Here is a 15,011-nt window from a genome sequence, read left to right on the forward strand (position 1 = left end):
TATCTCTAATCGAGTAGCTAACAGTTTTGCCAGTATTTAACATCTGAGTTTAGCAGTGACACTGGCTGATACAACCCACATATTGAGGCATCTTTACCAGGTTTCAACAAAATGGTAACTGAAGCTTCAGTAAGAGAATCTGGCAACTGACTGTAGGGAATCCATTTGCAGAGTCTCCGCAGTTTCAGCAAAATGATGGTTTATTGAACAGTAAAAATAATACAATGTAATACAGTGTAGAGACACACCGGGTACTGAAAGGCAGCTCAGATACAAATTGAAGACAGTTCTTCACCCCCCTTTATACCCAAAAAGGCCCTCCCCACCTAGGTGTTGTGTGTAGGTGTTGTGAGTGAATTTACATATAAAGAGTGACCCCCTGGAGTGTGAGGGTCCTGAGACAGGGACGGGACAGGACAGGGTAGAGACTTTTATGATCATTGTAATTCAATTCTTATCACCTTATCTTATCCTTATCACCCTAGTGGTGCCAACCGGAACCCCCATTCTCTCCCTGGCTTCCCCCATGATCATAAATTCCTAACGTTGCCTGTATTAAAATGATCAATCAAGAACCTTGGGGCATTTTTCCCACTTTTCCTTACATGACCTTGGGATAGAGCATGGTTAAACATATCAAACAGAAGTGGGGCCAATTTATTAGAAAACTTCTTATAAAAGTCAGCAGAGAAACCATCCGGGCCTGGAGCTTTTCTACTTTGCATAGAAAAAATAGCCTCCTTATTTTGTCAAGTCCAAGGGGCTGCTCCAACCTCTCCCTCTGGGCCAATGAAATGGAGGGGATCTCCAATTTGTTGAAAAAAATCTATCAAAAGTGATTTATTCTGAAGTGATTCTGACTTCACAGTGCACAGGGCTAAAATACTCTGGGCCAGGGGCGCCATAAGGTGCACAGGGCTAAAATACTCTGGGCCAGGGGCGTCATGAGGTGCACAGGGCTAAAATACTCTGGGCCAGGGGCGCCATGAGGTGCACAGGGCTAAAATACTCGGGCCAGGGGCGCCATGAGGTGCACAGGGCTAAAATACTCTGGGCCAGGGGCGCCATGAGGTGCACAGGGCTAAAATACTCTGGGCCAGGGGCACCATGAGGTGCACAGGGCTAAAATACTCTGGGCCAGGGGCGCCATGAGGTGCACAGGGCTAAAATACTCTGGGCCAGGGGCGCCATGAGGTGCACAGGGCTAAAATACTCTGGGCCAGGGGCGCCATGAGATGCACAGGGCTAAAATACTCGGGCCAGGGGCACCATGAGGTGCACAGGGCTAAAATACTCTGGGCCAGGGGCGCCATGAGGTGCACAGGGCTAAAATACTCTGGGCCAGGGGCGCCATGAGGTGCACAGGGCTAAAATACTCTGGGCCAGGGGCGCCATGAGGTGCACAGGGCTAAAATACTCTGGGCCAGGGGTGCCATGAGGTGCACAGGGCTAAAATACTCTGGGCCAGGGGCGCCATGAGATGCACAGGGCTAAAATACTCGGGCCAGGGGCGCCATGAGGTGCACAGGGCTAAAATACTCTGGGCCAGGGGCGCCATGAGGTGCACAGGGCTAAAATACTCGGGCCAGGGGCGCCATGAGGTGCACAGGGCTAAAATACTCGGGGCCAGGGGCGCCATGAGATGCACAGGGCTAAAATACTCTGGGCCAGGGGCGCCATGAGGTGCACAGGGCTAAAATACTCTGGGCCAGGGGCGCCATGAGGTGCACAGGGCTAAAATACTCTGGGCCAGGGGCGCCATGAGGTGCACAGGGCTAAAATACTCGGGCCAGGGGCGCCATGAGGTGCACAGGGCTAAAATACTCTGGGTCAGGGGCGCCATGAGGTGCACAGGGCTAAAATACTCGGGCCAGGGGCACCATGAGGTGCACAGGTATAAATTAAAATAATAACTTTTAAAGATGTCATTTATTTTTAGAGGATCTGCAGTCTGTACACCTGATGGGTCCTCGATTTGTGATACAAGTTGTACAGCTGATTTGGATTTAAGTTGGTGAGCTAACAGCCTACCAGCTTTTTCTCCATGTTCATAAAAAAATCCCCGTGACCACATCGTGAGAGATTCAGTTTCGGTTGTTGTGATTAAATTGTATCGTGCTTGGAGATCTATCTTCTCTTTTTAAAGGGCTGGACTGGGTGAGCCCGAATATTGGTGATCTTTGTTACTTATGGTCTCCACCAGCTGCTGCTGCTCTCTCCTTTTTTTATGGAGATATGATGAGTACACTAATATTTCACCTCTAAGTACAGCCTTAAGAATCTCCCATAACAGGGATGGAGAGGTACACTCAGTCTTATTGAATTCCAAGAATCTGTCTATCGCCTCTGAGATTGAGTTTCAGAATGTTTCATCTGATAATAGCGCGGTGTTAAAACACCACTGAGAGCGAATAGCATATATATCCTTAAAAGAGAGATCCAGCAGTACTGGGGCATGATCAGATATTACAATGGTAGAGTATTCCACCTTTTCCAAAGAGCCAAGCAATTTTTATCTATAAAAAAATTGTCAATTCTTGAACATAAATGGTGTACATTGGAAAAAAAATGAGAAAACTTTCGTATTGGGGTTCAGGGACCTATACATGTAGCACAATCTAGAAAATCTGAGAGCTTGGTAGCTATTTTAGTGAAAGTTTGTGTTTTAAGACTAGACCGATCCAAAAAAGGGTTCATAACGCAGTTAAAATCTCTCTAAAATTAAATGTTGAGAAGTCAAATCAGGTATTTTCCATATAAGCTTCCGTATAAGTTATTGATTGCATTTTGTATGAAAGCAAAGCAAAATGCTTAACAGTTTAGCCCACATAAGCTAATGTTGTGGTGACTGTATGAAGAGTTTTGAGAAAGCAACTTCAGTATTGCAGTATCTGTCTTGGCAATTGAAAAAAAAACTGTAAAATTCCCACTGGCTTTCCAAACTGATTGGTGTGAGGAGCAGTGACAGACATTCCAGACTGATGGGCCATTGACAGTGTGCAAAGGTGTGGTGACTCCAAAGTCGTTACACTTTAGTAATCAAACCTCACACAATTCTTTGAATGTCTCATTCACCTTTGTGTAGCCAGCCCCTATGTCTGTAAGCTTCAGAGCTCAAAAGTCGTGGCTAGAAATGTTTATAATGTGATTTTTTACAATTTGTCAGCACCACTGAAAATAGGTTTTTGAAAAGGGTATGTTTAAAGTATATTTTAACAAAGTAATAGAATAATCATATTCAAAATGATTTCAGATTATTGGTGCTGAGTTTGTGCTGAATAAAAGCATTTGTAGCACTTTGAGATAAATGTCGTTTAGATAAGTGAAATATTTTACAATTTTTCTGAAAGCTGCACTCGATTTACAGATAAAAATATAAATGCACCATGTTATTATTGCTTATAGACTGACCATGTGCTCAGTCAACAACAAAAAAAACAGCCCTTTTAATCATTATAACATGCAATTCATTAACATCTCAGCCTTTTTGCCACGGTTTATATATAACCCCATTATTTATCCGCGATAAAAGCCATCTCAGAGATCTGCACATAAATTCTGACGGTCTTATAGCATATTATTCCAAAAACAACATCCCCTTATTTCTGGGTGAAACAATTTAGGCAAGTGAGCCTTAAACGGTTATGTTTTCATACGTACTTTTGCAAAAAAATGTCAGCTTTCCAATCCTACTGAATACAGATTCAAATGGTCGTTAACTGTGCGCACTTACCGAAATGACACATAGTTCTGGGATGCACAGTTAACACGATACATGTGACCTCATCATATGCAAACGTGAATGATATAACTATGAACTTGCACCATTCACTATTTTATGAAAAACTCTAGAAGTGCGACACACGGTAGCCAGGTTAGACCAGAGCCATGAATGAAAAGGCCGAGGCAGAGCATAAGCAGTGCTTCATAAAACAGGTATTAGAAAACGGCATTTAAACCTGTGTGCGTAATGAAAGTATGTGCTGTGGAAATCCCACACCAAATCCCAGTTTGTATAGCTGACAGAATAGCAGTGAATAGCACAGTTTAAGGAATAACCCATGACTTACTGTCAATTTGATCATCAAATGACAAAGCAGCTTAAGTTTTTTTCCCCATTTATTATACTCTGTTTTTAATTACATGTTATATGCAGCATTTTTAAACAATCAGCCCCATGGCGGGACAAAGTATCTGATGTTAAAAAATAAAATTAGCCAGTTTTACAAAGTCTATATATATCGCTTACATACATCAGTGGTTTCAATTTAATGAGTGAGAAGTCTATACAAGTTATAGGGCAGCGGGGACAGGGGAGGGGGGGGGGGGGGGGGGGGATACCTTTAAATACAAAATGGATCAAAGGGGTCAGAGGAGGCTGGCGAGAGCAGAGGTTCCGGAATGGACAAAGTGGAGCCCCTGTGTATTTACACAGAGAGAACATCTTTGGAGGAAGGAACTGGAGGTTTTTAGGAAGCCAGTCTATAAGATGATATTGTACGCTACTGAAATCCTTGTATGCAATCCCAGTACGCAGGGGGGAAATAAATGGTGTCAGATAAGAGCAGTTAATATGCTTGGCTGTTCATTCCCCCATGAAACTTCACTGTCAAACGATGGGCACTCTTCACTGCGGCGTCTTCATGGCCATAACGGGGTGAGCAGAGCGGCTGTCCAGGCTGACATTCGCGCATTAGGTTTTGACAAGCGCTTGGTGACCAGGGCCGTAAAGGTTTGTGGGGGGGGGGGGGGGGGGGGGGTATCATCAATCACATTAACATCTCAGAGGAAGCAGTGCAGTCTTATTGGGAAAGACGAGGTACGCTTCAGTCACTTGGGGGCTCAGAACCAGTCCACTGGCAGACGCACAGATCCACCACATTATGGAAAATATCAACAATACAAGCAACAAAATTAGGTATTCCCTGCATACCCCCCAATGGCAGATGGTGTCTGTATGGCACTGATTGAGAAGAGAATCTCATGTCACTATACTGCAAAGAATGGCACTTGTACAATGCTAATGCTTAATAATCATTCCTATGAGATCAGAGGCTAATATCACAGATAGTACTTGTACAGAATTAACACCCTTCTTACCCTGAAAATGGCAACTAATAACTTGCTTGGGGGGGGGGGGGGTACATCAGTTACATTCAAAGCTAACATGAAGGCACACATTTGGAAAACAAAACTTAGATTCATTGTCCTCACAAACAGCCACACACAACAGTGGGTCAGTCTTAAAACAGGCAATTCTTTGGGTGCTTTAACAGTGAGATTTCCTATCATTTTTAAGAATGGAAGGAGAGGGGGGGCTATGAAAGGAACTGTGGGGTGGAGGGGGGGGGGGGTATTTCAAATACAACACCTGCAGATAAAATTTACTGTCAGAAAGGCCCTTGTACGACATTCCTCCATAATCCTCAAACAGAAATCCAGTTTCACATTCCGTGTCATGAGGACATTCGGCTTGTATTTTAGGTGAGGTGGGGGGTTGCATGCTCTTATTTTTTAAGATGAATCGCAACTGTCTCAGTTACAAAGCAACACGAAAGTCATCCTAAAAGTGAGATGAAACTTTAATATTTATAATTCTGACTTTTTTGATCCTCAGGCTGAGAATCTGTTATAATTACGCTTTTGCACCATTAGGACAGAGGTACCTGCTATAATAAATCATTCAGCTGTTAGCTTTTTCCCCTGTGCAAAGGGAGCTTATTTCAGCAGGAGCCCATCAGCTTAATGCTATTTTAAAATTGGATTGTGGAGTCTGTACAATCCATCCTGAATATTGTTAAGCAAAAGGAGGGAAGGGAGAGTAAGGTTAGTCCAAAATCCATCTCAGAAATTACTGTTCCGTGCCATATTACAGCCTCAATATCACCAGAAGAAATCATTCCCTCAGGACAAGACACACATGGAAATCACACTCGTATTACAGCTCTGCGTTACTAACTGCCGCCATCCAACTGTCCCGCAGCACCATATTACATGTTACATGACAGAGATAAAAATGCACCACTTACACATGAAACCTATTTTTGGTACAATCCTATTCCCCCCCCCTCAACTCATACCGAGTTTAAATTTCTTTGAAGATAATGGTTATGTGGACTTTGGAAAATCATCCGACCCCATGCTACCCTATATTTACCTACACATGCCAAGAGTGTGACTTATGGCTGTCACTTAACTAGATGTCATGCAGGACTGCAGTGCACCATCACCACTGGTTGCATGACCCTCGACTCCACCTCTGCCAAAAGCCACACACCGTGATACCAACACATTAAACACGACAGGAGACACTGAGCAACTGAGTGATGAGCTGCGATTAAAAACGTATTTCAGTGCATCCAGGATTTGGTCACCGAGTTGGGAGAAGACATTACTATTCTCCAGGTAGTCGTCCATTTGAGAAGCCAACATGCTACCCCTTCTGTCAATAACTACATGAGCTAAAACCAGACTAAAACTGGCATGCACATATTATTCAAGTAGCCATTAATCCACGTTAAACACGCTCTTATCATAAGGCTAGAGGAAGCCGCTGAGGTCAATTCAAGGATGGCAGTTTCTCGGAAAAGGCTATTAAAGTTAAAATTAGTGTCAGGAGTCAAGGCAGGCATGATCTCAGTTGAGACAAAAAAGACACCAGAGCAGTCAGGATGGGGGAGGGGGGGGGGAGGGCGTGGGATGGGGTTCAACCAAGGGAATTGAGGTAACATTAGGAATCAGTCCCTTAAAAAGCTTTGCCACACTATATTAATGCCCCCTTTCACACTGGAACCCAAGCCACCAGTGACAGGGCGGACAGCGCCCTCAGGTGGAGGACGTTGGGAAGTGGAAGGCAAATGGAGCCGGACGCCCCCAGTTCAGCTGTAAGGACCCCCCTCCCCCAGTGGATGGGTTCCTGAGAAGGGGCCTTGTGTGCCTCAGGAGAACTCGGACTTGCTGAGGGCGATGGCCAGCTCCAGGTCCTCCTGCTCCTGCCGCGTCAGCCGTGCCAGGCGTTCCTTCTCCTCCCGCTCGCTCTCCCTCTTCGCCCACTCTATCATGTCCTCCTCCGTGGGGTACTGCGCCACACACAGACACGCGTGCGCGGGCAGGCGCACGCACACACACAACCACAGCCCTGTCAGATCACCCCGATACACACCGGGCATGTGCAACACAGCCGCGCGGCCCGAAACTCGACAGGGGTCAGGGAGGCGCACAGTAAAACCACCTTGCGATTGTTTTCCAATAACCCACTGGAATGACCACTCTGCTTTCTGACTGGTCAGTTGCGTCACTCCATAACCCCATTATATTTTGTGTTTTGGATTCCCTTGGGATTCCAGTGGGAATATTCATTTCTATATTTGAGAGAAGGTACCGATATAAACATCACAAGTAATGCAGCAATGGGTATTGTAAGAAACATGCAAGGTTGTTCCAGCTGTCCTCCAATGTCATAATTAACCATCACATCTATTATGACATCACAATGCTTCAGTTTTAGTTAAAGCATCCAGGTCACATGACAGAACATAACAAAAACGGAAATTCACACACCCATGATTAAAGACACAGCTGGTTATGACCGCTTCAGATCTCAACAGTGGTACACAAGGTCATGCTGTCCTGGATGACTTGCGCCTTCTGGACACGGTCAAAGTAACCAAGAACCGTGTGACAAATGGTTTCCCTCCGATGAAGATGCTCAAGGTGATCAGCATAAGGGCCATGTGTACACTGAGGGGTGGCAACACCGTAGGACTGGAGCCCTGATCTGGGAGCAGGGGATGTTAGCGTGCGTGGAGGTTGTCAGGACCAGGAAAGCTATTTCAGCAAAGTCCGTTTAGAGGCGCTGAAACGCGCAGATGATAGTGAGGGACGAGGCTGGCAGGGACACACTTACGCAGTCAAGCGAGGTGGAGCAACATCAAAGATCACTATGCTAAGCCCAGGACACTGTTTGGCTGAGCTTTTAATCCTTATCTCATCTCTGGTTTATTTGTATATCCCTGGATGTATCTTACAATGACAAATATAAACACAACATTATTAACGGAGTGTAACGTTCATATAAAAATTAACATACTGCCAGTCTGTCAGTACCAGCCCCACTGAACATGCAGTTATTTACATAGAGATGGCTGAAGGTGAGATTAAATGGAGGTGATCAAACACAGACCAGATTAAATCAACAGGCCGATCCACCCGATATACAGATTGCACGAATACTAAAGCTGACAGTTCCACTGGTTTCAATAATAAATGTAATAAATCCTTACTTTGGCTTTTAAATTATGAACGGGTGATCACGAGTTGATTTACTCCCAGTCTAAATTTCAACCGATGCTGTCACAAACCTAGAAACACACACGTAGAATGTGTGTATATATGTGTATATTGCTATACATACATATACAGGCATTACAGTGACTGAGTTTCAAAGAATGAGGGAGGTTTGATTCTTTATTGTTTTCATGGCAATTAAACAAAATCAAGAGCAAAGGGAAATCATCCAACTTCTGAAGAGCAAAAAAATTTTTTTTAAAAGATGAGCACAGAAGTGATGAGGTTCAGTGATGGGATGCAATGGGAAGTGACATCAGAGTGAGGGCCAACATGGGCAGCTCAGAGGGGACAGGAAGTGACATCAGAGTGAGGGCCAACATGGGCAGCTCAGAGGGGACAGGAAGTGACACACAGGCACGCGTGCACAGACACAATTAGTGGGTGCAGGACCGTGGGGCGCGTGCGGCATGTGCATGATGCAGTGAGCCGGTTGTATGCTTGGCCGTGCCTGAGTGGTCAGTGGGGGAGGAAGGGTTTAGCGGGATCAAAGCGAGCAACCTAACCTCACAGGAAGTGAGGGGTTTCCTGGAAAGCCCAATGGTTGGCACAATCCCCTAAGAGAAACTTTGGAATCCAATTCCTATTTTTTGGTACAGCCATTGATAGATTTGTCATAAGGTATTTAAAGCTGGTCTGCATTTTTAAAAAGGTTACGAACACCTCATTGAGCATCTTCAAATGCCAACCCACCCCAAATGGGAGCCATTAAAACTAAATTCTGTGATACATCCACTCCACAAAAAAATGTACATGAAGTTTACAAAATATGTACAGAGAAAAAGCTTGACATTGAAATATTTCAGCAAGTATGGCTGGGATAGAGAGATGCGTTTAACATAGGAATCAGACTACAGGTGACCGATGAGGCCTTACCTTCAAAGTCACGGATCGGCCAATTAAAAAAAAACAAAAACAAAAAGTACTCCAGTGTTTTGAGTTTGGCTACGTCTGGAGGTGTGACAGACTGCTGTTAATTGGGGGTGGCTTTGGGACAGTGACGGGATGGGGGGGAGCGCGATATTACAGGGTCTCGGGGGTTGGGGAGGACGTAGGGGAAGTGCTCACTTTGTCAAAGCTGGCAAATCTTTCAGGGTCCCGTGGAGGGTGGGCAGGCAGGGACTCCGCAAAGGGGTCCTGGCTGACCTTGCCGGGAAGTGAGGAGAAGTCCACGGAGCTGTGGGCGACGAACGGCACTCTCCGCTGGAAGGAGTCCGAGGACTCTGATCGCGAAATCGTGGACCGCTTACCTGCATACACAGACGACACAAAGCTTCACTTTGAGATGGAGGAAGCAGGATGCAACTGGGCCCAGTGTTAACACTGATGATGCTCCACTGCAGGAGTGCCAGCTGCCCAGTGCGGAGCTGGATATTAAGGGCACTGACACAGTTGGCTACATCCACAGCTGGCTGCCAAAAACACAGCCTGCCTGAATCTCTTCCTCACTTGGCGTGTCTACTTTACTGCAGCCTCGGTGCCACATAATAGCATTTCTACTGCCAACGGTTCAGTTACTAGCTGGTTAGAGGTGGCTAATGAGAGAACATAAAATGGGACAAAATACACCCAGGGCACCCTGAGAAAGCAGCCATACCAGGCCAAGCCGGTTCACTACAGCAACTGGCTGCTTATAGGTTGCACTAACTGTCACTCAGGTAGGCTTATATAAATATTCATGAAGCACAGTTGCTTCAGGACTTAAAAAGGCTGTTTTCTCCTGGAACAGTAAAACTTAAAAATGTCATTTTAAGCGAGTATAATCCACCACCAACTGAGTATACTGGACAAGTTTGCAGAAGTAATGAGTTGTTATAAAATACAGGTCGCAGAAATCATTTTACCACAAAAGTTTAAGAATAATATCATGTTAAGTTGCATGACTTTCGCAGGCTGTTAGGGTAAAAAAAAAGTAAAACGTCAGATTCTAACTCAGGCTGAATCCCCCATTATTCTGTGAATTAAAATGCAAATGTGAAACCGGACTCATTTACATACAACTGTAAGGTGCAAGCACACTCAAGAAGAAAAAAATAAATAAAAAATAGCAAACGACCCCCAGAAATCCAGAGACTCATTCTGATCACACCACAGGATATACATTCTTACATAAGCAGCTCAATTATTTAACAAACTATGGAAGTAATAAGTTAAAGGCTCATCTATGTAACAAGAACAGACTTTATGAAAGACAAAGATCTAATAATAAAAAAAAAAGACTAATTAAAGATTAATGCAATTTAAGCTTAAGATAAAACGTAAGTGACCTGGAGGAGGCGGAGGGGGTCTGGTAGGGGTCCCGATCTTGGGGGGCAGGGCGGGGGGCACCTCAGGACTACTCGGCTGACTCTCATCCTTGAACAAGTTCTTGTTACTGGACGTGCTGGAGGATCTGAAAGGGTCGTCCCCATTCGACTGCAAAGCGAGTAGGGGGTAAGCGTTATCTAACCCCAAAGCAGCACACACGTCCTTTAAGGGTAACGCAGGCTGGGAAGGATGTTACCTTTGAAAGGGCACTGAAATCTGCAAACCCCCCTGTGAATGTGTCACTGCCAAACGCAGCAGCAAATGGATCTATGAAACAGCAAGAGGCAGAGAGAGGCAGAGAGAGAGACAGAGAGAGACAGAGAGACGTGACGTTCAAAAGAGAAACAAAGACTCGCGCAATCTATGTAAATACAGTCGGGTGCTTGGCTACCCAGAGTAGCTCTGCAGTCCTACCAGAGTCTGCTTCTACATTCACCGCTGTGCCTCCGGGGGCAAAAGGATCATTCATCGAGGCTGGCAAGTCCTTCTGAGAGACAGAGACAGAGAGAGAAAGAAGTGAAGCTACCGTAAGGTGGACAGTTGTCTACACTCAAGAGGCTAACACTGCTCTGACCAAAATAAAACAATGTATATGTGTGACAGTGTCCAGTTATTGGTAATAGACATGCACGGATCCGATATTCGGATCGGTATCAGTGCTGATCCAGATCTATTTAATGGTACACGTTGGGTTTAGTTTTTGGCAGTCTCTAACATGATAGATTTAACAAAAAATGGTTGTTTGTCCAATCAATTGCACATCAGCTTTTTCCTTTTTTTAAATGCGTTTTTTTTGTGGCATTCAAGCAGAACATTAATGCTGCGACTCAGTCCGTTTGCCTCTCAGTGGGTGTGAGTGTGGTGACTTCCGTCTGCTGTGATGTCATGTGCATACCCTTTGCAGTAGGAGCAGCGTGAGAACATGGGATAAGAGGGTGACGATCTGGAAGTATTTCATGCTTTTGACCCCAATTAGTAGCAAAGAGATTTGCAATCTTTGTGAAAAGGCTTTGAGAGGTGAGGGTAGTGCTTAGTAGAAATCCCACTAAACTAAGTGCATGCAATTGTGCGAAACTATGGGAGTAATATGAAAAAAAGCAATAGATGTTTTGGGAGTCGCTAGCCTGGGCTGCGCGCCCCTTACGGCTTGGGATACACAAGGGGCTGCTTTTGCAATGAAGTGTAAGTAACACTATTGCAAGTGGGAGAAAAGTTGTGGGGCATTTTAAGCATTCGCCACTTGTGCACCCTCGCTTAGAAGATATTCATATTCATATCAAATGCCTCAAAAACGATTAAAACAAGAAGTACTAATGAGGCGGAACAGTACAATATGTATATTTCTAGTAGCCTAGATCATTATCAAAGTAAAAATCTGTATCGATATCAGCAGTTTTGTATCAAAATCGGACTGAAAGTGAAAAAATGTAGATCGGCCCACCCCTAATTGGTACAATTTAAATACTACATTTAGTTGCAACGCTTGACCTCAAAGGTCACCTAAGGCGCTTTATGAACATAAAAGTGGGGCAGGTAGCATTGGCTTGACTGAACAAACTGAAGGTTTTTATAGAATTTACTGAACCCTGTCTTCCACCTCAACCCCAAGTAGCAACAACGGTAACCAATCTTAAAGTTAAAAGTCCTCCACACTCTTTAAGATGACCAGCTATTGGCAAATGACAGTTTCATGTCCAGATATTACGGTATGTACGGTGTTCACATCTGTCAATCGCATTCCTAAGTAGAACACAGACACTCCCTTAAAAACTTGATTGAATCCTTCAGCGCATCCCAAGACTGACCATAGGAAGTTCATGAGAAGACGGGGAGGCCGTGAAGGGGTCCAAACCAGCGTGGACGACGTGGGAGCTGAAAGGATCTGCGTCTGACATGTCGTTAGCTTGGGAGCCAAAGGGATCGGCGACGGCCTTGCCATTGGGCTGACTGTCGAACAGGCTGGGTTCCGAAGACCCGTGAACGCCGCCGAAGGGATCACTGGAGGTGAAAGGGTCGGCTGAAGGCTGTTTGAAGAAGGCATCTGCAGCAAAGGGGTCCGTGCCCTTGAAGGGGTCTCCTCCGAAAGGATCTATCGGTACACAACGAAAAGCACTGAAAACGGGCGCAGACCTAATCACACACGACACATGCAGTTTGGTACGCCCTGTTATTCCACAATGCTCGAACATGCATTTAGAGAACATGCATCCCTGACATCTACATGAATGAAGGCACCTACCAGAAACATCGACCCTTGCAAATGGGTCGTCCTTGAATGGATCATCTACAAAAGATCAAAGACAAAAGAGTCATTTAGGTCGGCACTAATCCCGATTCAGGATGCAGGAGAGTAGGAGTGGTGGGCCTTACGGTCAGTGAAGGGGTCCGCCTGGAAGAAGTCGAGCCCCGTGCTGGCAGGAGGAGCATCTTCCTGGGTCATTTCCTGTGTGGGGGGCTGGGGGGGCTCGAGGTTCTTCTCCGGTTCCGGTGAATCCAGCTGCTAACAAGCAGACAGATCGTACATGTCGATCTAAGATTGCTGGCCGGCAGCCTGTGCTCTGCAGCAGACAGGATATTACTTCAGAGGCTGTGCCTCAGAACTGGCAGGTCCATCATGAACACAGTCCATACCTTGAGGGCGCCGTCATTGGGTGACTCCTCCTCCTTTGTAATGTCACTTGTCATTTCAACTAAAGTGCTAGAATTGCAGCTCTCCTGAATGAGGGACAGAGACCAACATGTTGTTTACCACTGATCAGAACACCCAAATGGCCAAGACTGCAGGGTAATCCATTCGTCAACGGCAACAGGATGGTTAGAGCGCTGCAACTGACATAAGCAAGTGTTTCACTTGCAGAGCAAGGCACATGCCGGCTCTCTCACCATGCTGAGATGTGGCCAGGCAGCGCTGTTGTTATAGAAACCTTCCGGGGTATCGGATTTGGGTTCCTGTTCCTCAGGACTCCTGGACGACGACGACTCCTCGGGCTCCTCCTGCTCAGGCAGCTCCGTGGGCTCCTCCTCGGACTGTCGCTCTAGTTCCACGGCAGACGCGCCGTTCACCAGCACCGGCTCCTCCTGGAGGTGTTTCCTCCAGCTGATCTGGGCCATGGTGCTACTCTCCTCCTCCTGCAGCTCACTGAGCTTCTGCTGGGCCTGGAGCGGAGAAGAGCGTCAGCAACCAGGTACATGAATGCAGACTGTAGCATGTACAACGTATGCCAGCACAGCGCTACACACTAGAATCAATGTGCTAGCGGTTGATTGATGCATTTTTTTTCCCCATTACAGAAGGGATAGAATACTACAGAGTAAGGTTAGAATTAGACCCTTAATCTGTTGCTACCATTTTTAGTATCGATAATATTTCCAGTTAACAAGTGTGAAAAAATGCTTTGAATGAAAGGAGCTTTGCTGATAATAATTAGGAGGCATCACTGTTCACAGCACGCTAAACAGCTGAGGGTTTCTGTTATTCTGTTACTATGGTGTCAAGCAGGGTAGGAGTCACATGACATGGTAAGGAGCAGGAGGAGATGGTGGAGGAGGCGGAGGGTCCCCACCTGTGACACCTCTGAGTATGAGTCTTTGACAGAGTCCTGCAGCGGACTCAACCTGGCCCGCGCCGACTCCACCTTCCGCTCCATGAGAGCTGCCTCGTCCTGCAGCCTCCGCAGCTCCTCCCGCGCACGCTCCAGCTCCGCCTCGTACTCCCCAATCTTCTCCTCCTGCTCCGCATGCTGTGTCTGCAGCGTCAAGATCTGGTGGGGGGGGGGGGGGGGGGTCAAAAGGAGAGTGTAAGGTCAATCAAAGACCATCAGAATGATCAAATATACTTGACATGGAGGTGAAACAGACAAGCTTTCAAAGAGTGTCAGATTTTGACACTGTGTACTGCATCACGCCACCACCCAACGCCCCCTCCCGGCTGGGGAACCAGGACCTACCAGCTCATTCTCTTCACTGCACAGCTGCCGAATCTGTCCCAGCTGCTCCTCCAGTGCCTCCTTCTGCACATCCAGCTTCTCCAGGGTATCCTGGACTTCCTGCCGCTGAGCCTGAAGCCGCTGCAGCTCGCCAGTCTCCCGCTGGACCTCATCCTGCAGGTCCTAAGGGCCAGACAGTGGCCATTTAGAAGCCTGACAGTGCACCCATCAGGCCGTCGAGTTCATTATAATACAAACTGACAATCGCAGTACTTGTAAAATTCTGAGACCTGCTCATTAGTCTGTCTGGGGACACACACAGACATCCACAAATACCACCAGAATGGAGGCAACTGGACAGGAGAGGCAGCGAGTTTAACCACAGAGAAGGTCGCCAGAGGTGTTGAAGACAGAGGACCCCTGGGAAAACTA

At 46.2% G+C, this 15,011-nt stretch overlaps 1 protein-coding gene across 4 annotated transcripts in view; it reads right to left on the minus strand.

Annotated features, from left to right (window-relative positions):
* Nucleotides 1–4,101: 4,101 nt before the first annotated feature.
* eps15 (epidermal growth factor receptor pathway substrate 15) overlaps nucleotides 4,102–15,011 on the minus strand; it is a 29,383-nt gene continuing 18,473 nt past the window's right edge. For 2 of the 4 annotated variants that reach the window (XM_048976123.1, XM_048976121.1), the window contains exons 14-25: nucleotides 14,601–14,762; nucleotides 14,217–14,414; nucleotides 13,537–13,809; nucleotides 13,285–13,368; nucleotides 13,024–13,153; nucleotides 12,893–12,937; nucleotides 12,459–12,742; nucleotides 11,068–11,140; nucleotides 10,850–10,920; nucleotides 10,614–10,761; nucleotides 9,415–9,596; nucleotides 4,102–7,079 (exon numbers count right to left, since the gene is read on the minus strand). In XM_048976123.1, coding sequence (XP_048832080.1) covers nucleotides 6,939–7,079; nucleotides 9,415–9,596; nucleotides 10,614–10,761; nucleotides 10,850–10,920; nucleotides 11,068–11,140; nucleotides 12,459–12,742; nucleotides 12,893–12,937; nucleotides 13,024–13,153; nucleotides 13,285–13,368; nucleotides 13,537–13,809; nucleotides 14,217–14,414; nucleotides 14,601–14,762 — 1,791 coding nt within the window. In that variant the 3' untranslated portion in view covers nucleotides 4,102–6,938. Of the gene's footprint in view, nucleotides 7,080–8,446; nucleotides 9,597–10,613; nucleotides 10,762–10,849; nucleotides 10,921–11,067; nucleotides 11,141–12,458; nucleotides 12,743–12,892; nucleotides 12,938–13,023; nucleotides 13,154–13,284; nucleotides 13,369–13,536; nucleotides 13,810–14,216; nucleotides 14,415–14,600; nucleotides 14,763–15,011 lie in introns of those variants that run through there. The other 2 variants (XM_048976122.1, XM_048976124.1) reach the window with 2 other exon arrangements.

The sequence above is a fragment of the Brienomyrus brachyistius genome, chromosome 15 (assembly GCF_023856365.1).
Source record: "Brienomyrus brachyistius isolate T26 chromosome 15, BBRACH_0.4, whole genome shotgun sequence".
In the NCBI taxonomy this organism is placed as follows: Eukaryota; Metazoa; Chordata; class Actinopteri; order Osteoglossiformes; family Mormyridae; genus Brienomyrus; species Brienomyrus brachyistius.